Genomic DNA, 23,117 nt, shown 5'->3' on the forward strand with positions numbered 1-23,117 from the left:
TGTTTATATATGATGCCCTGAATGAATATTCTCCCTGAAGCTAACTCTACTCAACTTTAACCTTTACTGGTGCTGACCCGTCCAGATTTCTGTCGACTCTCAATGCTTGCTTCCCTTCAGGGCTCAACATGTGTAGGTGAGGAGTGTTAGCAAGACCATGCTGGTCTGCCACCTTGTCCTGGATGGTAGGAAGGCACAGGAGATGGAGGCCAGATCTTGCAGTATAGGAGGGGAAGCAACCAGCGGTCACTATTCAGTGAACCCTGTTGGAGACTGGTTTGATGAAGGGGTTGGGGAAATTTTTTTTTAAAGTTTAAATTGCAGATAAATTTAGACTTTGATAGAGAAGCGGTCTCAGAATAAAAATAAATCTAATGAGAACCAGAAACTCAGTGAGGAGTGCTTATAACTTTATGTTACACAATAAAAAGTGGCTTCTACGGTAAACATGTTTCTGTCAAATCTCTCTCATGACAGTATTTATTTTATTTTCCAACGCTTGCAGTCGGAGCTCCGAGGGCTAATTAATAAAGGAAAGATGTGAAGGAAGGAAAAGAAAGCAATCCTTCCCTCCTTCTCTTCTGCAGGTGCAGTTAGATAAAGCAGCACTGTCTCAATGATGATAGCTCCCACCACTCTACCCCCCACAAACCCAAATCCCAGTGTTAAACTATGTGATTGTGCCTTCCCTTCTCACCAGTCCACATCCTACACATGCAGCTGGGAGGCACTCCAGCTCCCAATGATCAAAATTCAAAGCCCCCTTTTTCTGCCTTTCAGATCTGATTGACAAATTCGCTGTGAGGAGCAGAAAAAAATGTTCCAATGTGAACAATGTTGATCTTCACCCCTATTATTGCTGAATTTTCAGAGCTCTGTGCGATAGCGTTTTGAAAAGCGCACAAGAGAGAGGGGAGGTGGCGCGGGGGGTGGGTGGAAATCAACAGCGGCTTTAGAAGGCGACAGTCAATAGCAGAGTTAATTGTCTGAGGTGCACAATGCATTGATTCTTAAGACAGGACAAAGAGCCCCCTCTCTGCATTGCCTCTGTGTGATGTGTAATACCCAGTGTAATACTGCTCAAACAGACCATCTCAGCCTTGTCACTGCCTTGCCTCTTACTGTCCATGGCCATTATATAGGTGCAGGATTGTTGTGATAGTCCATTATATAATGAAGTTTTGATTGAGTAAATAGGCATAAACTTTCAAACTTGTTGTTAACCAGTGGATGTCAATTTTAATTAATTTTCAAAAGAACCTTGCACATAGCAAATTGTAACAGCACTGCCTGAAAGGATGGTGGAAGCAGACTAAATCATAACTCTGTCACAGAATCCTTACAGTGCGGAAGCAGGCCATTCAGCCCATCGAATCCCGACCAACCCTACAAAGAGGATCCCTCCCAGACCTACTCCCACCCACCCTATCCCTATAAAGCTGCATTTCCCATGGCTAATCCACCCAGCCTGCACATCCCTGGACACTATCGGACAATTTTCCATGGCTAATCCACCTAACCTGCGCATCTTTGGACAGTGGGAGGAAACCAGAGCACCCAGAGGAAACTCCCGCAGATACAGGGAGAATGTGCAAACTCCACAAGGGAAGTCACCCGAGGGTAGAATCAAACGCAGGTCCCTGGCACTGTGAGGGAAACCTTCGAAAGGGAATTCCACCAATGCTCATCAAGGACAAAATGCAAGGCTGAGGAGTGGGCAGGAGAGGTAGGACTATTGTCCAACACTGGCATAATGGGCTGAATGGTGTGCTTCTGTGGTGTATGATTCAATGGCTGCCATGTGTGGCCTCAACACTAATTTATTCCTTTGTGAAACACAACTGATCTGAAGCAGTTAATGAGGGTGTGATGGGAAGATGCAGCAGTAAGTGAATGTTTTGTTGCCTCCTCTCAATATCACAGTTTTAATTGTCCTGCTTTCAGGTATTTATTTGCCCATTAGATGCATTTTCTTTGTGATCTTCAGCATTTGTCTTTTTCTTTAAAATGTTTGACGGGACATTTACCAGCTTATAACCATCATTTGAACGTTGTCTCCTTGTTACACACAACATGGAGGCAGTCTAATGGACCCAACAGCTCCATGCTGGCATTTATTCCACACATGAGCCAGACGGCAAAAACAGTGAAAAACCAATTCCAGTTTGGACTGGTCTAAACTGGAATTCCATATTTAGGTATATAAGATGGGTTCAGACCAGTTTTATCATTTCCAAGTTCTATTGGCTTTCCAGAAAAAGTATTAGCATTTACTTCTATATGTTTGTCCTTGTAGACTATTCTAGCCTCCCATCAATCTCTGCAGACTTGTGAATCTAACTTCCATGCTCCCCCCCCTCCAATTCTTCACCCTGCCAAAGGGTTTGAGATTCTGTATGTGTGTGTGTGTGTGTGTGTGTGTGTGTGTTTGTGGGTGTGTGTATGTATGTGAGAGAGTGTGTGTGTGTGTGTGTGTGTGTGTGTGTGTGTGTGTGTGTGTGTGTGTGTGTGTGAGAGAGAGAGAGAGAAAGTATGTGTGCGTGCATGTGCATGTGCGTGAGAGTGTGTGTGTGTGTGTGTGAGAGAGAGGATGTGAGAGAGGCAGTGTGTGTGTGTGTGAGTGAGTATGTGCACGTATGTGTGAGACAGAGTTGTGAGAGAGTGTGTGAGAGTATGAGAGAGAGTGTGCGTATGTGAGAAAGTGTGTGTAAGATAGTGTGTGTGTGAGAGTGTGTGTATGTGTGAGTGTGAGAGAGAACATGTGTTTATGTGTGTGCGTGAGAGTGAGTGTGTGTGCGTATGTGTGAGAGACAGCGTGAGTGTGATTGTGTGTGTGCATATGTGTGTGTATGAGAAAGAGTGAGCGTGAGTGTGACTATATGTGTGCGCGCGTGTATGTGAGAGTGTGAGAGAGAAAGAGAGATAGAGATGGTATGTGTGTGAAACAGAGAGAGCATGTGTGTGTGTGAGAGAGAGAGATGGCATGTGTGTGTGTGAGAGAGAGAGATGGCGTGTGTGTATGTGAGTGTGAGAGAGAGAGAGAGAGATGGCGGGTGTGTATGTTCCTTCACCTCCCAAAGTTGAGTCTGCTTCCATCAGGAACACGGTTTGAACAGATTTTAATCAAAGCCAAGATAGTGTGAGTTGGTGATACAAACAGCAGCAATGATGACATACTGAGGTTTAAGTCTTCTGTGTTTGTTTCTACTTCCTTGCCCTGGTGACATCAAACAAGCCTTTTTGTTCCAGGAAAAGGAGAGTTTTTTTATTCATTCATGAGGGTATCACTGACCAGGCCAACATTTCTTGCTCACACCAGAAGATAGTTAAGAGTCCACCACATTGCTGTGGGTCTGGAGTCACATGTAGTCTACACCAGGTAAGGATGGCAGATTCCTTTCCTACAGGGCATTAGTGAACCAGGTGGGTTTTCCAAACAATAGGCAATGGATTCGTGATCATCACCAGATTATTAATTGCAGATTTGTATTGAATTCAAATTCCCTGGTAGGCTTCATACCTGAGTCCTAAGACCTTTACCTGGGTCGCTAGAGTACCAGAGTTGAAAAATGTGGTGCTGGAAAAACACTGCAGGCCAGGCAGCATCCGAGGAGCAGGAGAATCGACGTTTCGGGTATAAGCCCTTCTTCAGGAATGAGGCCGGTGTGCCAAGCGGGCTGAGCTAAAAGGTAGGGGGGGAGGGAATTTGGGGGAGGGGCGCTGGGAATACGATAGGTGGAAGGAGGTGAGGGTGAGGGTGATAGGACGGAGAGTGGGTGGGGGCGGAGAGGTCGGGAAGAAGATTGCATGTCAAGAAGGCGGTGCTGAGTCCGAGGGTTGGGACTGAGATAAGGTGGGGGGAGGGGAAATGAGGAAGCTGGAGAAATCTACATTCATCCCTTGTGGTTGGAGGGTTCCTAGGCGGAAGATGAGGCACTCTTCCTCCGGGCGTTGTGTAGCCATGGTCTGACGATGGAGGAGGCCAAGGACCTGCATGCCATTGGTGGAGTGGGAGGGGGAGTTAAAGTGTTCAGCCATGGGACAGTTGGGTTGGTTGGTGCGGGTGTCCCAGAGGTGTTCCCTGAAATGTTCCGCAAGTAGGCAGCCTGTGGTTGAGGCGACCACATCGGGTGCAGCGGATACATTAAATGATGTGTATGGAGGTGCAGGTGAATTTGCGACGGATATAGAAGGATCCATTGGGGCCTTGGAGGGAAGTGAGGGAGGAGGTGTGGGCGCAAGTTTTGCACTTCTTGAGGTTGCAGGGGAAGGTGCCGGGAGTGGAGGTTGGGTTGGTGGGAGGGTGTGGACCTGACGAGGGAGTTGCGGAGGGAGTGGTCACTCCTGAATGCTGATAGGAGTGGGGAGGGAAATATATCCCTGATGGTAGGGTCTGTCTGGAGGAGGCGGAAATGACGAAGGATGATACGATGTATCCGGAGATTGGTGGGGTGGAAGGTGAGGACCAGTGGGGTTCTGTCCTGGTGGCGCTTGGAGGGGCGGGGTTCAAGGGCAGAGGTGCGGGAAGTGGAGGAGATGTGGTGGAGAGCGTCGTCGACCATGTTGGAGGGAAATTGCGGTCTTTGAAGAAGGAGGCCATTTGAGTTGTTCGGTAGTGGAATTGGTCCTCCTGGGAGCAGATGCGGTGGAGGTGGAGGAATTGGGAATATGGGATGGCGTTTTAACAGAGGGCAGGGTGGGAGGAGGTGTAATCTAGGTAGCTGTGGGAGTCAGTCAATTTGTAGTAAATGTCTGTGTTGAGTCAGTCGCCCAAGATAGAAATGGAGAGGTCTAGGAAGGGGAGGGAGGAGTCTGAGATGGTCCGGGTGGTAAATTTGAGGTCGGGGTGGAAGGTGTTAGTAAAGTGGATGAACTGTTCAACCTCCTCGTGGGAGCACGAGGTAGCGCCGATACAGTCATCGATGTAGTGGAGGAAAAGGTGGGGGATGGCCCAGTGTAGCTGTCTCTGGAGTAACAGTCCAATGATAATACTGCTAGGCCATCACCTTCCCTGGGTAAGCAAGGAGGATGTCCTGCACAGACCAGAGCCCCAGGAGTTCTGACCGCCCCAGCGAGCCTCAGGATCATACAGCTACAGAGCCTTCCCACCATCGAGAACCAGCCGTGGTGTCAGCTCGATTCCTGGCAATGTAAAGTTCTCCTTGGACAGAAGACAGCTCAGAGGGGGTCTGATACTGGTTTTCATGATCATGAGCAGGCTGGATTGAGTAAATAAGGAGAAATTACACCCGCTTATGAAAGGGTCAAGACCGAGAGGAGAAGGGTTTCAAGTGACCGCAAAAGGGGCAAATCTGAGATGAGAAGAAACGTTTTCACTCAGCGAGTAGTCAGGGTATGGAATGAACAACCTGGAAATGTGGTGGACTTAAGGCATTCAACAGAGCACTGAATGGTTAGCTGGATAAAAATAATGTGCAAGGCTATGGAGATAAGGCAGGAGATTGGCATCAGGTCAGTTCAATTAGTGCAGGCACCATGGGCCAAATGGCCTCCTTCTACACAATAATACTTCTGTGACCTCTATGGTTCTGTGACTGATCCTATCACAGCCTACCACGCCATTGATTCCCCTGCCAATCATTTCCACTGCATGGGAAAAGTGTAGAGAGAGAGAGAGAGAGAGAGATGACAAACAACCTGACTTCCAAAGCAGTTGAGGTTGGCACAAGACACAGGATGAGGAGGAACCTCAGTTGTAGAGAAGCAGCAATATGTTTTCTTAAAAATCAGGGAACAAATAACACATTCATTCAGCTCTTCGGCAAGTAGAACATTGTCTCGTTGAAATCAAAATGAATCTCTTGTATTTCACATCCAGCTGCTATCTCAATCACTGGATTTGTTGCATTTATTCCAATACAACTACATCAAATACTCATCAACACAAAAAACCCATTCCCTTGTCCATCTCTGAGCACATCACTCCAAGCGCACAAAGCACATTACAATAAGCAGACTCAGGGTTCTCCTTTTACAAACAATGATAAATCAGCAAGTGAGACAATAAATGAAGATAATGAGATTTAGCCTTTCATTGAAGAGCTAAGTACCAGATGAAGGATCACTGATAAAGCTCTACATGAAAAATAAAACACCAATTAAGTTTTGCCTTGCTGGATGAGACTAAGGTATTGCTGGCTGGAAGCTGAATGTTTTAGCATCTGGCTGCCAGCCAGGCGTTTGCTGAGCTCAGAGTCCTGGGGATGCCTGTCAGTCATCTTCTCTTCTCCTGGCCTTGAGGGGGAAGGGTGCAGATGTGGCTGGGAGAGTGGGCAGTATTTGTAAATGTGGATGCAGATGGCACCTAAGCGCCAAAGGCCAGAGTTGCAAAGTGTTGCAATCCAGATGGAGAAAAAGCTGAGAGTGTACCTCACTAAGTTTACAGTTCCTGTGCTGCCATGAGGTTAGGGAAATACACAGCTGGAGATTTGAAGGGAACTCCTGGGTCCAAATAAACCCCTGTCCTCTGAAACTGCGAGGCTTTGTGCATTGGGAATGAAAGGCAAGGTTGGCAGAGGAATGGTCTGAAGTAGGGAAGAAAAGGAAATCAAATAGGTAAACACAATAAACCACAGCCTGCTGGAAAGAATTTGACAGCTGTGTTTGGAAAGTGCAATAATTATTTCAAAAGGTCAGAGTGCAGTTCAAAATGGAGATAGAGGTCACAGAAAGCCATTCAGCCTATTGCTCCTACATTGATTATTTAACAGAACTATCCGACCCTCTCATCCCTTCTATAAATGATTTGGATGTGAATGCAGGAGGTGTAGTCAGTAGGTTTGCAGATGACACCAAAATTGGAGCAGTAGTGGACAGTGAAGAAGGTTACCTCAGATTACAACAGGATCTTGATCAGATGGGCAAATTGGCAAGGACTGGCAGATGGAGTCTAATTTCGATACATGTGAGGTGCTGCATTTTGGAACGGCAAATCAGGGCAGGATTTATACACTTTATAATAAGGTCCTGGGTAGTGTTGCTGAACAAAGAGACCTTGGAGTACAGGGTCAGAGTTCCTTGAAAGTAGAGTTGCAAGTTGATAGGATAGTAAAGAAGGCATTTGTTATGTTTTCCTTTCATTGGTCAGAACATTGAGTATAGGAGTTGGAAGGAGGTCAGACAGCATCCAAGGAGCAGGAGAATCGACATATCGGGCACGAGTCCTTCTTCAGGAATCTTCCTGAAGAAGGGCTCATGCCCAAAATGTCGATTCTCCTGCTTCTTGGATGCTGCCTGACCTGCTGCACTTTTCCAGCAACACATTTTCAGCTCTGATCTCCAGCATCTGCAGTCCTCACTTTCTCCTATAGGAGTTGGAAGGTCATGTCATGTTGCGGCTGTATATGATATTAGTTAGGCCACTGTTGGAATATTGTGTGCAATTCTGGTCTCCCTGCTAAAGGAGGGATGTTGTGAAACTTGAAAGGGTTCAGAAAAGATGTGCAAGAATGTAATCAGAATAGGAGGGTTTGAGCTACAGGGAGAGGCTGAATAGGCTGAGACTGTTTTTCCTGGAGCGTCGGAGGCTGAGGGGTGACCTTATAGAGGTTCATAAAATCATGAGGCGCATGGATAGAGTAAATAGACAAGGACTTTTCCCTGGGAAGGGACAGTCTAGAACTCAAAGGCATGCATTTAGGGTGAGAGGAGAAAAATTTAAAGGGGCAACATTTACACGCAGTGAGTGCTGCATGTATGGAATGAACTGCCGGAGGAAGTGGTAGAGGCTGGTACAATTACAACATTTAAAAGGATCTAGATGGGTACATGAATAGGAAGGGTTTAGAGGGATATGAGCCAAGTGCTGCCAAATGGGTCTAGATTAATTTAGGATATCTGGTCAGCATGGACGAGTTGGATCAAAGGTCTGTTTCTGTGCTGTACATCTCTATGACTCTTGGTCTGCAAAACCTTTTATTTTCCAAGTGTTTATTCCAGCCCCTTTGGAAAAAAAACTATTGAATCTGATTCTGCCATCCCTTAAATAGCACATTCCAGAACATAACAACATGCTGCATATTTTTTAAAATTATTTTTTAATTCCTGACTGTGAGCGCGCTGAAGAGACCTCCACTTATTTACTTCTTTGATTGCTGTTAGGAAGAGAGCATCAGTGAAGGAACGGTGACCTATTTCCAAGTCAGGATGGTGTCGGGCTTGGAGGGGAACTTGCAGGTGATGGTATTCCCATGTAGCTTTTGTTCATGTCCTTCAAGGAGCTCGAGGTTGTGGGCTTTGTGGGAGCTATCAGGAGGAGCCTTGGTGAGTTGCTGCAGTACATTTTGTAGCTGATTAAAACACTGCTGCCACTGTGAATGGGTGATGAGAGAATGAGTTTTGAAGATGGTGGGACTCCAATCAAATGACCTGTTTGTATGGTGTCAAGCTTCAGAGTTGTTGGAGTTGCACTCATCCAGGCAAGTGAGAATATTCCATTGCATTCCTGACTTGAGACTTGTAGATGAGGGACTAGCTTTGGGGAGAGAGGATTTACTCGCTGTAGAATTCTGAGCCTCTGCTCTGCACCTGTAGCCATGGGCTAGGCCAGTTTCTGGTGACTGATTCACTGACGCTAATGCCATTGAACATCAAGGGATGCCAGTTACCTTCTCTCTCGTTGGAAGAAATACAACCAGCTGTTGGTGACCATTAAGCAATAGCTGCTGGGGACTCAGTTCGCTTATGGAGACAGCATCTGACTCAGTAGGGAGTTCCTCCACACTCAGAGACAGCTCAAGACACCTCACTAATCAGGCAAGGTACATGAGCAGTCCATGTCCTTAAAGACAGTCTTCCGACTGCAGGGAATGAGGAAAATTGAGGGAAAGTCAATATCTGAAGTTTCCTGACATTCTCCGCCCCAGGCCTTGCTTTGGCAACGTTTTGCTTTTGTGTTTCTTTGGGAGCATGCAGAGATTTATTGACCAATGTTTTAAAATCTGGCAGTAAGTTGGAGAGAGAAATATGTCCTGTGTTACTAAAAAGGCACATTCGCTGCTGTCTGATTCTTTCTTTTTCCCCTGTGTGTTCTCTTTTTGAATGAGATGTTACTTTAGGAGCAGATGGAGATTGTCAACAGAGATGTAAATGCTTGCCAGGATAAATGCTCTTTAAAAGGGGCCCTGCACAGGGTAAAAAAGAAATACTATTTAAAGGGTGGCAGTTATAGAGGTTACTTTTAAATGGGAATCTTATATGTAATGGAAAAGGAAAACAGGGTTATGGAGAAAGGACAGGGAGGTGGGACTAACTGGATAGCTCTTCCAAACAGCAGTCATCAGTATGATAGACTGTACTCTGACCTGTAAGATGCCAAGTCTACAGTTTGCAACAAACGTGTGCAGAAGCAAAACCATCCAAATCTGAACATGGCAAGTGACCAACAAAATTACCCGGGGCTACAACTGCTTTGATGCATCTGCTTCCTCCTGGGTGAAGCCAGACTGTAATGAGAGGACAGAAATTAAAGTAATCACCAAAAGGGCTAGGAGAGGGGAGGTAAGGAAAAGAAAATGAAAGAGAGGATTGATTAGAACTTGGAACTCTCTGCCAGAAACCACTGTTGAAGCAGGGTCCATCAATTCTTTGGAGCCATGGAATGGCTGCTGCTGACCGGTTGGTAACAGAAGAATGGATCTTGTTTCAAATATTTAGAGTTAATACCTCACTGATTTTAAATCCACTTCCAATGAGTTCCACCAGTCAACCCTGATGGTCATTAAAGTGAAGTTTAAAGCCCAGCTTAGACTGGATCCAGCCATTCAGGCTTTGGGAAAGGGGTTTCTACACTACCTGGTACTTCGTACATAATAGGACACTAAATCCTAAGTTTCCAACTCCCACATTGGACAATTATGTTAAATATTTTGATCAGATTTCCTTGATTTATTTTTACTAAACTAAGTATAATCAACCAATGCTCCACACTGGAAGTTGAGAATTTCTAATCACATTGTTATATAACAATGTGGCTAAGGAGAATACTAAGATACAGGCTACTGGGATTGAGGTTCACAAGGAGGAGATGTTAACAATTCTGGAAAGTGTAAAAATAGATAAGTCCCCTGGGCCGGTTGGGATTTATTCTAGGATGCTCAGGCAAGCCTGGGATGAGATTGCAGAGCCTTTGGCTTTGATCTTTATGTCATCATTGTCTACAGGAATAGTGCTGGAAACTGGAGGATAGCTAGTGTTGTTCCCTTGTTCAAAAAGGGCGGTAGAGACAACCCTATAGACCAGTGAGCCTTACTTCAGTTATGGGTAAAGTGTTGGAAAGGATTATAAAAGATAGGATTTATAACTATCTAGAAAGGAATAAGTTGATTAGGGATAGTCAACACAGTTTTGTGAAAGGTAGGTCATGCCTCACAACACTTATTGATTTCTCTGAGAAAGTGACCAAACAGATGGATGAGGGTAAAGTGGTTGATGTGGTGTATGTGGATTTCAGTAAGGTGTTTGATAAGGTTCCCCACAATAGGCTATCGCACAAAATGCAGAGGCATGGGATTAAGGTGATTTAGTGGTTTGGATCAGAAATTGGCTCACTGAAAGAAGACAGATGATGGTGGTTGATGGGAAATGTTCATCCTGGAGTTCAGTACTGCAAGGATCTGTTTTGGGGCCACTGCTGTTTGTCATTTTTTTAATCTACCTGGATGAGAGCATAGAAGGGTGGGTTAGTAAATTTGCAGACGACACCAAGGTCAGTGGAGTTGTGAATAGCGACGAAGGATGGTGTAGGTTACAGAGAGACATAGAGAAGCTGCAGAGCTGGGCTGAGAGTTGGCAAATGGAGTTTAATTCAGAAAAGTGTGAGGTGATTCACTTTGGAAGGAGCAACAGGAATACAGAGTATTGGGCTCATGGTAAGATTCTTGGTAGTGTAGATGAGTAGAGGGATCTCAGTGTCCAGGTACATAGATCCTGGAAAGTTGCCACCCAGGTTGATAGTGTTTTTAAGAAGGCATGCAGTGTTAGCTTTTATTGGTAGAGGGATTGAGTTTCTGAGCCATGAGGTCAAGTTGCAGCTATACAAAACTTTGGTGTGGCCGCACTTGGAGTATTGTGTACAGTTCTGGTCACTGCATTGTAGGAAGGATGTGGAAGCTTTGGAAAGGGTTCAGAGGACATTTACTTGGATGTTGCCTGCTACACAGGGAAGATCTTACAAGGAAAGGCTGAGGGGCTTGAGGCTGTTTTCGTTAGAGAGAAGAAGATTGAAAGGTGATTTAAATGAGATATATAAGATAATTAGAGGGTTAGATAGGGTGGACAGGGAGAGCCTTTTTCCAAGAATGGTGATGGCTAGCATGAGAGGACTTCGCTTTAAGTTGAGGGGTGATGAATATAGGAATAAAAAATATCGGTAGTTTCTTTATTCAGAGAGTAGTAGGGGCATGGAATGCACTGCCTGCAACAGTAGTAGAGTCGCCAGCTTTAAGGGCATTTAAATGGTCATTGGACAGGCATATGGATGAGAATGAAATAGTGTAGGTTAGGTGGCTTTAGATTAGTTTCACAGGTCAGTGCAATGTTGAGGGCCAATGGGCCTGAAGTGTGCTGTAATGTTCTATATCTTCATTATTGACTGAATTGGAAAAAGCAAATTTCACACTTGCTAAATGTGAGGTAGGTCACATCAAAGAACTTGCAGTTGGTAAGGGCTGTACAGACTTCAAAGTTATTCATTTGAGCTTTATTGTTAGTATGTGTCAAGTCAACTTGTTTATCTTAATGCTGGCACAGAGGGTCTGAAACTGAGTGTGGCACCCCTAATAATAAGGCACAAATGAACACAACCTCATTGTGGTTTTCTTGTTTATTCTAACCCTCAGACTATTGATGCCACTCCTCCAGTTAGAAAGGTGAGAGTCTGGTCAATGTATAGATGGTGGCCTTATCAATAAGAAAGTCTGAGCTGAATTGGGTTTGGGAGATGCCCTCTATTAGTGCAGACCGGAAACAATAACAAAATTCCATGGTGCCCCATCCATTCCCATTGTACTCAGTGTTGGGAACTACCTCCACCAGCCTTAATCCCAGTTCAGGTTGCACAAAGCCCTGTTCCATCTGTAGCCAAAAGAGTCATTAGGGATTGGCAATCCCAACCTTTGCCCATGCAAGTCTGAGGTTAGCTGAGAGGCATTGTGTGCTGTGGTTCAATCGTCCTCCCTGCCCATTATCATAAGAGGCCCTGCTCAATACGTTACCCACGTGGCAATGCCAAGTTTGGAAGCACACCTGAATGCAGAAGCAAGACACAAGCTCACATCCTATTCCTCCCAGCGCCATTGCGCCTGGCAGATGATCCCTACAGCACAGGGAAAAAAAAGATCCACACCAGCAAAATCCTAGGATTCCGAGGAGAGCATTATATTAAATTCCAAACATTCATGGTCCCAGTGTCATCTCTATGTGTAGCATGGAAGTCAATTCACTGGGAAAGAAACACAAGGACACAACGGGCAAATCCAGTTCACGTAAGTCAGGCATTACAAATTCACAACCGAGACATTTATAATTTGTACTGAGGCAATTACACACTGTGTGAAGGAGCAACCTACTGGACTATAGCCTCATGATATTCCTTACAGCAACAGGGTGGCTGCAGGTGAGGCTTAGCAAGTAGATGTACAAATCTCATACACCAACAACCACAACCAAACCAGAATACCGATGACCAATCGAGCTACCATACAATATAATCTCGCATTTTAAAGGTTAAGAGAAAGGGGCACAATTTGCCACCATCATAATCACTGGCATATAAAGACCTCCTCCTCCTCTCTTGCCCAATAGTCTAAAGAACCACAGTGATCACTAACATGCATTGGGAACGTGCAGAGAGGAAAGAGACCGCTGGATCAAGGCAAGGAAACTTAACTCACCTTTTCTGCCGGAACTGCTGGGTCCCGAGGGTTTATCAGTTACTGAACCTTCAAAATAAAGAAGATCGCCATTTACAGACCAATCACTCACAGTACTCAATAATAAGGGGCCATCAATATTGAATACAGACAGTGTTCAGAGGAAGAGAGAGTTTACACACTATCTTGGCACCTCTCCGGATCAAACCATTTCTGCTTTTGCTTTGAAGGGAGTGGCTAAGCAACAATATATTCTCTGGGCTCTTGAAATGAATCCACTGTTATACTTCAAACAAATGCCATTAAAACCATTGAGAGGAAATATTTGGTGTAAAGTGAGCTAAGGATTTGAGTGCTAAGGTCTTACAGGATACTTCCGAGGCGGTATTCAATAAAAGATGTTCAATACGGACCGCCCTCACACCACTGCATCAACAACAATGTGTAAATAGGGAGAGAGCCAATTGGTCATGAATGATAAATTCATCATCAGTTAAAAGCACTCATCACATACTGCAACCAGCATCTTTACTTCGTATTCATCACCACTTTCCACCAGCTTAGGATCTGTCTTCTTTCTCCACTCCTCCGCTGATTCATTTCTCACCGTCCCATTGTACATCCTTCACTGAACTTCCCCTGCAGGAACACAGGCGAATATTCCATCCTAGCTTCTGTGTAAGTGAGTTTTCCCGCACGTTGTCCAGCCAGTGGCCAACAAAAGGCAACCCCAGGGAATTTCACCTCCATTCACTGTCCAATGCCTGACAGAAATGAATCAGGTGGTGAAACAGAGGTTTGGGATTCAATCTAATGTCCAACCAGCCACCCATTTGAGAGAAAGATGTCTTTTTAGAGAACCGAGTTATTGTCTGAATTACTTACAGCAGCATCTGAAGAAGTGTCCTTCTTTCCTATAGCCTGGTCACATTGGTTTACAAATGCAAGAGGGTGTGGCTGCCAGCTCAAAACCATCATAGAATCCCTAAAATGTGGAAGCACGCCACTCGGCCCATCGAGTCTACACCGACCCTCCAAAAAGCATCCCACTTAGACCTAACCCACCCTACCCTATCTCCGTAACTCTGCATTTCCCATGCCTAATCCAGCTATCCTGCACTTCCATAGACACTGTGGGTAATTTAGCATGGCCACTCTGCCTAACCTACACAGTTTTGGATTATGGGAGGAAACCAGGAGGAAACTCACACCAACAAAGGGAGGAATGTGCAGACTCCGCGCCATTCCCCTGCATACATTCTTCAACTCTTCCGGCGTTTTTCAGTTCCCACAGCCCCTCCATCTTCCTGTGGGATCTTCCTTTCGCTAAACTGACCTGGTGGACTTGTAAATTAACCACGTGCGATCACAGCAGTTGGGGGCAATGTTCCAGCATTCTTTAACGCATTCCATGAATAATATTTGAAGTGACAGGAAAGTGGCACAGGTTTTCTTTTGCAAAATGAAACAAACGCTGTGGAACGTACACTGAGGGAAGGTCGCACTCCAAACTGCAAATAGTCAACCATTCTTCAGTAACTGTTCATAAAGCTTAACGAAACAGGCTCCCATGGGCATCCTGACTGTGGCTTTGCAAGTTGAAAAGGTGCTGAAGCAGTTTAACTGTGGAAGAAACTTAGTACAACGGCACCCCCCTCCCTCCACCAACCCCCCCCCCCCCAAACACCCCTCAGAACCATCCCCCCCTCCCCTTATCCCCGTATCCACAGGTGACACATTCCAAGACCTCCCGCAGATGCCCAAAACAGCAGATAGTAGCAAATCCTATCAGTTAAATGGGAAATTTACCACCCCGGCAGCCCCCTGGAATTACTTCTGAAATGTTCCATGTAATATTTTCGGGCCGCGGTAAACCGCACATAACGGAAACCGAAGAAACGGAATCCACGGATATGGGGATTCTACTGTATTCAAAAGGTCACAGAATGGAGGAGGACATTCAGCCTCCCGTCCCTGTGCTGGTCCTCTACAAGATTAAAAATATCTCGCCAGTGCACCCAGACGAGTGAATGTTAAAATCTTTAGGCAGATGTTAAACTTGAAAGGGTTCAGAAAAAATTTACAAGGATGTTGCCAGGGTTGGGGCTCCAGGGAGAGGCTGAACAGGCTGGGGCTGTTTTCCCTGGAGTGACGGAGGCTGAGGGGTGACCTTATAGAGGTTTATAAAATCATGAGAGGCATGGATAGGGTAAATAGCCAAGGTCTTTTTACCAGGATAGTTGAGTCCAAAACTAGAGGGCATAGGTTTAAAGTGAGAGGAGAAACATTTAAAAGGGACCCTAGGGGCAACTTTTTCAGGCAGAGGGTGGTGCATGAATGGAATGAGGTGTCAGAGGAAATGGAGGAGGCGGGTACAATTAGGGCATTGAAACGGCATCTGGCTGGGTATATGAATAGGAACGGTTTGGAGGGATATGGGCTAAATGCTGGCAAATGGGGTTAGATTAGTTTATCTGATCGGCATGGACGGGTTGGACCGAAGGGCCTGTTTCCACGTTGTACATCTCTGTGGCTCTATAAATAGACAGACTCCAGCAAAAATGGTCTTTCTGTGTGACCCTAGAGTGAGCATGTCAGAGGTAGCACATGCAACGAAACACTTATTCTGCTTGAATAAGGGACAATTGTAAACACTGAAGTAAATGCATGGTACCTGAACACACGGGTGTTTGATTTTTAACTGAAGATCCACTCACGGGTTTCCCATCTGGAGTAACACACCAACAGTATCCTGTGAATGTGTGGCACTGCACCTGTCCAGCAAAAGGGGTTAAAACAAAGGATGATTTAGTTACTGAGCCAACATGCCTGTATATTGGCCTTCATGGTGCAGAGGGAGACAGAAGTAGGCCATTCAGTCCATTCAATCTCCTCCATCTTTCACTGAGATCATGACTGATCTGATAGTCCTCAGCTCCACTTGACTGACTTTTCCCCATAACCTTGATTCCCTCACTGATTAGAAATCTATCTCAGTCTTGATTTCAATTCATGACCCAGCTTCCACTGCCCTCTGTGGTAAAGAATTTGACAGATTCACTACCCTCTGAGGGAAGAAATTCATCCACATCTCTGTCCTAAGTAGGCAACCCCTTATTCTGAGATTATGCCTCCGGGCCTAAACTCTTCCATATGAAGAGGCAACCTCTCCAAATCTTCCCTATCCAAGTCTCCTAAGGACCCTATATGTTTCAATAAGGCTACCTCCCATTCTTCTAATGAAAACAAGCCCAACAAACTCAACCTCGCCTGATTGCTCCATACCAGGACCAACCCAGTGACCCTTCTCTGGACTGCTTCCAATGCCAGTACATGAAATAATCTTCAAATTGAAGCACAGCTATTATAGAGTCACAGAGATGTACAGCATGGAAACAGAGACTTCAGACCAACTCATCCATGCTAACCAGATATTCTAACTTCATCCAGTCTCATCTGCCAGTATTTGGCCCAATCCCTTTAAACCCTTCCTATTAATATGTTCATTCAGATGCCTTTTAAATATTGTCCCCATCACTTCCTCTGGTAGCTCATTCCATACACGCACCAACCTCTTGTGTGAAAATGTTGCCCCTTAGGCCCCTTGTAAATTTTACCCCTCTCACCTTAAACCTATCGCCTCTAGTTCTGGACTCCCCTACCTTGGGGGAAAAGACTTTGGCTATTCACCTTATCCATGCCACTCATGATTTTATAAACCTCTATGAGGTCATCACTCAGCCTCCAATACTCCAGGGAAAAATGCCCCAGCCTATTCAGCATCTCCCGCAGCTCAAACCCTCCAACCCTGGTAACATCCTTTAAAATTTTTTCTGAACCCTTTCAAGTTTCACAACATCCTCCCTTTAGCAGGGAGGCCAGAATTGAAGGCAGTATTCCAATCGGGCCTAACCAATGTCCTGTACAGCCAGGATATGACCTCTCAACCCTGATACTCAATGCACTGACCAATAAAGGCAAGCATACCAAACACCTTCTTCACTATCCTGTTGAGCCCATCTTTGTTCTTATCCTTCTTTTGAAATCAGCTCTTTCCCAGCCCAGCCTCACCCATCCATGTAATCCCTTCCAGCACAGATCCTCTGAAATCTCAACATTCTTCCAACACCGGTACCTTATATATCTCCGATCTCAGTGCTTCACCATGTATCTTCAGCTGTCTACCCCAGGCTCCAGAATCTCCTCCCAAAGCTAGTCTAAACATCTACCTATCTGTCATCTTTTAAGAACCTCTAAAAACTGCCTTACCTTCCCTAATATCTCCTTCAAGTAGCTCAGTGTCAACTTCTGGTTCGTATGCTTGATAAGTGGCTTGGAAATTTTACAATGTTAGAAGCAATATTTCAATGCAAGTTGTTGTTGATCCATGGTCCTCTTGATAATTCTCAGTTACTATTTACGCTTAACCCTCCCTTCATATAACGCCCTCAGCAAATCTGCTGCACTGCTTGCATATAGGATATTCCCAGGGTTGATATTTGTTGAAAGACATTGCTCTTAGCAAGGTTTTCTTTGGTCTGTCAATCAGCACCTTAAAGGAAAAGAAAGACTTAAGTTTTCCTGACATTAGGAACAATTTAACAGCTAATTTAGGACTAAAGTCTGGTTGAAGATTTGTAGCTCGGGTGTCCGTTGTTGTAGTTCTGTTCGCCGAGCTGGAAGTTTTTGCTGCAAAGGTTTCATTCCCTGGCTAGGGAACATCATCAGTGCTATTGGAGCCTCCTGTGAAGCGCTGCTTTGATGTTTCTTCCGGTATTTATAGTGGTTTGTTCTTGCCGCTTCCGGGTGTCAGTTTCAGCTGTAGTGGTTTGTATATGGGGTCCAGGTCTATGTGTCTGTTAATGGAGTTTGTGGATGAATGCCATGCCTCTAGGAATTCCCTAGCTGTTCTCTGTCTGGCTTGTCCTATGATGGTAGTGTTTTCCCAGTCAAATTCATGTTCCTGGTTGTCTGAGTGTATGGCTACTAGGGATAGCTGGTCGTGTCGTTTTGTGGCTAGCTGATGTTCATGGATGCGGGTTGTTAGCTGTCTTCCTGTTTGTCCTATATAGTGTTTTGTGCAGTCCTTGCATGGACCCCATATACAAACCACTACAGCTGAAACTGACACCCGGAAGCGGCAAGAACAAACCACTATAAATACCGGAAGAAACATCAAAGCAGCGCTTCACAGGAGGCTCCAATAGCACTGATGATGTTCCCTAGCCAGGGAACGAAACCTTTGCAGCAAAAACTTCCAGCTCGGCGAACAGAACTACAATAATTAAGGACTTTTGAAATTCTGTGATGTCAGAAATGCCGCAGCCACTTTGTGTATAGCATGATTCCATAAGCAACAATGGCTGGTTTTAGCAATTTTGGTTCAGGGATACATTTCACCCAGGCACTGAGGGGAACCTCCCTACCTTCCTTTGAAAGAGATTATGTGAAACAGAAATGAGCCAAATAAATTAGCCAGGACCAAGATCCATTCTCATTTAGGAACCCTGCTCAGCAAGTGGGAAGAGTTTATTTAAGACGCGACATTTACTGAATTACCTGGGAGCTTAAGGTGTCTGTAGTACCCCGCTGCTTTCTCCATTGCAACGCTACAACCAATCACTGTCGACTTGATTTCCTCACGTCATATAAATTGTTGTGATTATTTGAAGTTCTGCATTCTTGCATTTGTCCTGATTAGTGCAGGATAGAAAGCTACAACAAGGTCTCTTATCACCAATATTCAAGTTCTGTACTACTGAGAAACAAAGAAGATGCAAGCTGAGAATATTGAAACTCTTGGATGGGAAATGAAATCTAACCGAGTATTTTCTAAAATATAACTATTTGAAGAAAAAGAGAGTTACAAAGAAGAATATGTTATAATGGGATAATAATAGAAGACTTCTTAAATTCTTACTTCATATCATTTCGACAGTGGAAAGTGATATGAAGTTAGAAATTAATGAAGAGCATAATAGAAGTCAAATTTCCAGGACCTGATAATTTCTGCTCCTGGTTGTAAAATGGATAGATATGGAAACTGCTGACATAGTGGTCATAATTTCCCCATGGATTTGGGAACTGTACAGCTGAAAAAGACAAATTTCAAATGTTACTCTACTATTCAAAACCAGGTGACAATGTCAGTTTAAGATCAATTGTCAGGAAGCTACTAGAAACAAACATTAGAGGCAGAAAGCTGGATTCCCTGATAATGAGCTCATGATGCACTAACATGTCAACATGCTTTAATTTTTCAGCTGAAGATCCTTAAATTAGAATGAGGTGGGAATTCCATCCATCTCCAGAATGGCTTCTCAACTCACAGAGTGACGGGCCAATCGGAAGTCAGCCATTCTGCGTTACCAGAGGAACAGTGGCCACTGCTAGTTTTGCAGGAGGAAAGGTAGCCACGGACACTCGAAAACTCGAGGATCTCGCTGGGGTCAGGATAGCAAGCTCCAGAAAGTAAGGAGGAAGGAGCAGAGCAAGATGAGGTGGGTGTAGAAGGTAGGCAAGGGGCTGTGTTAGGTATCTGCAACCTGGAAGGAGATGCCCACATCCTCCACTTTCACTAGCTAGCAGTTAGCAGGTCAAACCTACCAAGCTGCATAACTGGAATGGACCTCTCCTGCCACCCATTAAGTCAGAGAAAGGGTATTAATTGCTTACTTAAGAGCCTGACTTGGGTCATCAAGGAGACCATCCAAACCCTCCTCATTTGCCCACAATATCCAGACAGGGGCATTAACATGCTCCATCCTAATGCCGTAGCCCCCTAATTTACAGAATTAGATGTTTGCATTCTTGCCTGTAAAGACTAGTTATAGAGTCATAGAGATGTACAGCATGGAAACAGACCCTTCAGTCCAACCCATCCATGCCAACCAGATATCCCAACCCAATCTAGTCCCACCTGCCAGCACCTGGCCCATATCCCTCCAAACCCTTCCTATTCATATACCCATCCAAATGCTTCTTAAATGTTGTAATTGTACCAGTCTCCACCACATCCTCTGGCAGCTCATTCCATACACGTACCACCCTCTGTGAAACATTTGTCCCTTAGGTCTCTTTTATATCTTTCCCCTCTCACCCTAAACCTATGCCCTCTTGTTCTGGACTCCCTGACCCCAGGGAAAAGACTTTGTCTATTTACCCTATCCATGCCCTTCATAATTTTGTAAACCTCTATAAAGTCACCCCTCAGCCTCTGACGCTCCAGGGAAAACAGCCACAGCCTTTTCAGCCTCTCCCTACAGCTCAAATCCTCCAACCCTGGCAATATCCTTGTAAATCTTTTCTGAACCCTTTCAAGTTTCACAACATCTTTTTGATAGGAAGGAGACAAGAATTGCACGCAATATTCCAACAGTGACCTAACCAATGTCCTGTACAGCTGCAACATGACCTCCCAACTCCTGTACTCAATACTCTGACCAATAAAGGAGAGCATACCAAATGCCTTCTTCACTATCCTATTTACCTGCGACTCCACTTTCAAGGAGCTATGAACTTGCACTCCAAGGTTTCTTTGTTCAGCAACACTCCTTAGGACCTTACCATTAAATGTATAAGTCCTGCTAAGATTTGCTTTCCCAAAATGCAGCACCTCGCATTTATCTGAATTAAACTCCATCTGCCACTTCTCAGCCCATTGGCCCATCTGGTCCAGATCCTATTGTAATCCGAGGTAACCTTCTTCGCTGTGCACTGCACCTCCAATTTTGGTGTCATCTGCAAACTTATTAACTGTACCTCTTATGCTCGCATCCAAATCATTACTTTGGTCAAATATTGATGAACCATAGAGTCAGTATGAAGTTGTGATGGAAAGGTCAAGCCCATCTAATTTTCGGGGTTGGATATCCAGGTAATGTTGATGTGGGTTTCCATGGTTTTCCTTCTTGAGGTTTATAAAATTGAGAGGTTTACGTAAGGTGAATAGGCAAGGTCTTTTCCTCAGGGTGGGGGAGTCCAAAACTAGAGGGCGTAGGTTTAAAGTGAGGCAGGAAAGATCTAAACGGGGCAACTTTATCACGCAGAAGGTGGTGCGTGTATGAAATGAGTTGCTAGAGGCAGTTGGTGGAGGCTGCTACAATTACAATATTTAAAAAGCATCTGGATGGGTATATAAATAGGAGGGTTTCGAGGGATATTGGCCAAATGTTGGCAAATAGGACTAGATTGATTTGGGATATCTGGTCGGCAGGGACAAATAGGACCAAAGGTCTGTTTCCGTGATGTACAGCTCCATGATTGTATGAACATGCACAAATTGAACATAACCTTGTGATCTGGGTCAGGAATTGAATGGGAATGAGAGACTGAGTGTTCTCTTGTCAGCAGGATATGACAAGGTGCAGTCTCAGCCTTCACCTGCTATATGAATGACCGGATGAAACGACAGAGAGCTATATGTCTGAGATTGCACACAGCACTGAATTGGGGGGGGGGGGGATAGTCAGTTTTGTGAATGGGTGCTGGAGGTTGGAGAGGGACCAAAACAGAGACAGTGAGGAGATCGATGTCAGGCGAGGTTCAATGCTCCAGGTGCGTGAAAAAAAAATCTGAACATGTGCTAAATGATGAGTCATGACACAGACGTGCAAAGGAGCAATGGAAATTAGACATTTAAGGAAACAAGTATTTTAAGCACTTTCACGGGGAATCTAAAGGCAGAGGGACGTTAGCCTTTGTTTGAAAGAATTTTGAATTCCAAGCGTCTTGAAGTTCTATAGTTTTGAGCATCAGGAATAATCGTGTCTTTTGGCGGTGTACAGCAGGGATTCACCGGAATGACAACAGGATTGAAAGAAATGAAAACGGAAATGCTAGGAATACTCCACAAGTCTAGCAGCATCGACAGCAAGATAAACAGTGTTAATGTATCAAATCGAATATGACTTTTCTTCAGAACTGAAAGAAGGGGAAACGTGTTGGGTTTTATGGTGAACTAAAGAAGGAAGTACAATCAGGAAACAATAAGCAACTCACAGGAAAATTTAGCTCAATGAATAACTGGGCACCAAGTAAGTTCAGAGCTAATAGAAACAGCCATAGATTACTACACACTGGGTTTAAAACAAAATGGACAGCATACAGGAATAGAATTAGCAGAAAGTGATTTTGGTCAAGAGTTGAAGTAGCTGAGTCCTTTGGAATGAAGAAGTGGTTCAAATTGGAAATAAAGGAATTAAGGTATCCTGTGGTCAGGACACTGGCCTTTGCCTTGATAACCTGGAACCATTTTAGCCAAGTCTAGTACATGAAGTGGACTGGGGTAACGTTAATGCAATTTCTAGAGAATAGAGAGATGCTGGAATCAGATGTAATAGTATTACAAGTGGGTAAATGTAACAACAATGACATATAATGGCCAGTGGTGTTGGAAAGGTTTAAAGGGATATGGGCCAAACTCAGGCAAATAGGAGGAGTTTAGTTTGGAAACTTGGTCGGTATGGTCAAGTTGGACCGAAGGGTCTGTTTCCATGCTGTATGTCTCTATTAATCTATGACGTGATAATGGCCTGTTAGGGGCAATAAGTTACATTGGTGTTTGTAATGGCTACATTTCAGCTGGAATTGGTTCATGCTGACACTGAAGTAGAGCTCCATTCTCACACATGAACATGATTCCTCAACATTTACTGCAGAATCTCTGCTTGCATACTGAAAAACAAAGGTTGTTATGCATCACCAGGAGAACCTACTTCCACAGAAGGCATGTAGGATCCTTATATGACATTGGTTAGAGTGCATTTGGAATACGGTGTATAACTTTGTTAACAATACGAATATTTAAAGCATGTTTAGGTTGTAAAGGATTAAAATGTGAAAGTACCTTTCAAAACCTGGTTACTATTCCCTCAATTAAAGGCTTCAGGGGTCCTCTAACTGAAGAAATTCAAAGAAGAAACGAAGTACAATAACATAGATACAGAGGAGTCCCTTTTCTCTCAAAGACAAGCAAAAAAAACTTAAAACGAAAGTTGAGCTACTTCAGGGTGACATCACACACGGAGGGTTGCAGGTGATTTGGAACTTTCTCCCTCAATTGCTGTCTTAATTGGAATTTTCAAGACTGGGCCTTTCCAATAAGCATGGCTATCAAAGGAGTAGAATCTAAAGAACAACACTGTGGTCCAGATCAGCCAACGAATGGCAAAACAGGCTTGAGGGACTGAATGGCCTACTCTTCTTCCGAAAATTTTAAACTCAAGG

The 23,117-nt window shown here is 44.5% G+C and overlaps 1 protein-coding gene across 3 annotated transcripts in view; it reads right to left on the reverse strand.

Moving 5' to 3' along the window:
• smoc1 (SPARC related modular calcium binding 1) overlaps positions 1–23,117 on the reverse strand; it is a 243,621-nt gene that overhangs the window by 187,197 nt on the left and 33,307 nt on the right. For all 3 annotated transcript variants that reach the window (XM_060828350.1, XM_060828349.1, XM_060828348.1), the window contains exons 4-5: positions 15,565–15,664; positions 12,912–12,959 (exon numbers count right to left, since the gene is read on the reverse strand). In XM_060828350.1, the coding sequence (XP_060684333.1) occupies positions 12,912–12,959; positions 15,565–15,664 (148 nt within the window). The remainder of the gene's footprint in view (positions 1–12,911; positions 12,960–15,564; positions 15,665–23,117) is intronic.

Source organism: Hemiscyllium ocellatum, chromosome 8 (genome assembly GCF_020745735.1).
Source record: "Hemiscyllium ocellatum isolate sHemOce1 chromosome 8, sHemOce1.pat.X.cur, whole genome shotgun sequence".
NCBI lineage: Eukaryota > Metazoa > Chordata > Chondrichthyes > Orectolobiformes > Hemiscylliidae > Hemiscyllium > Hemiscyllium ocellatum.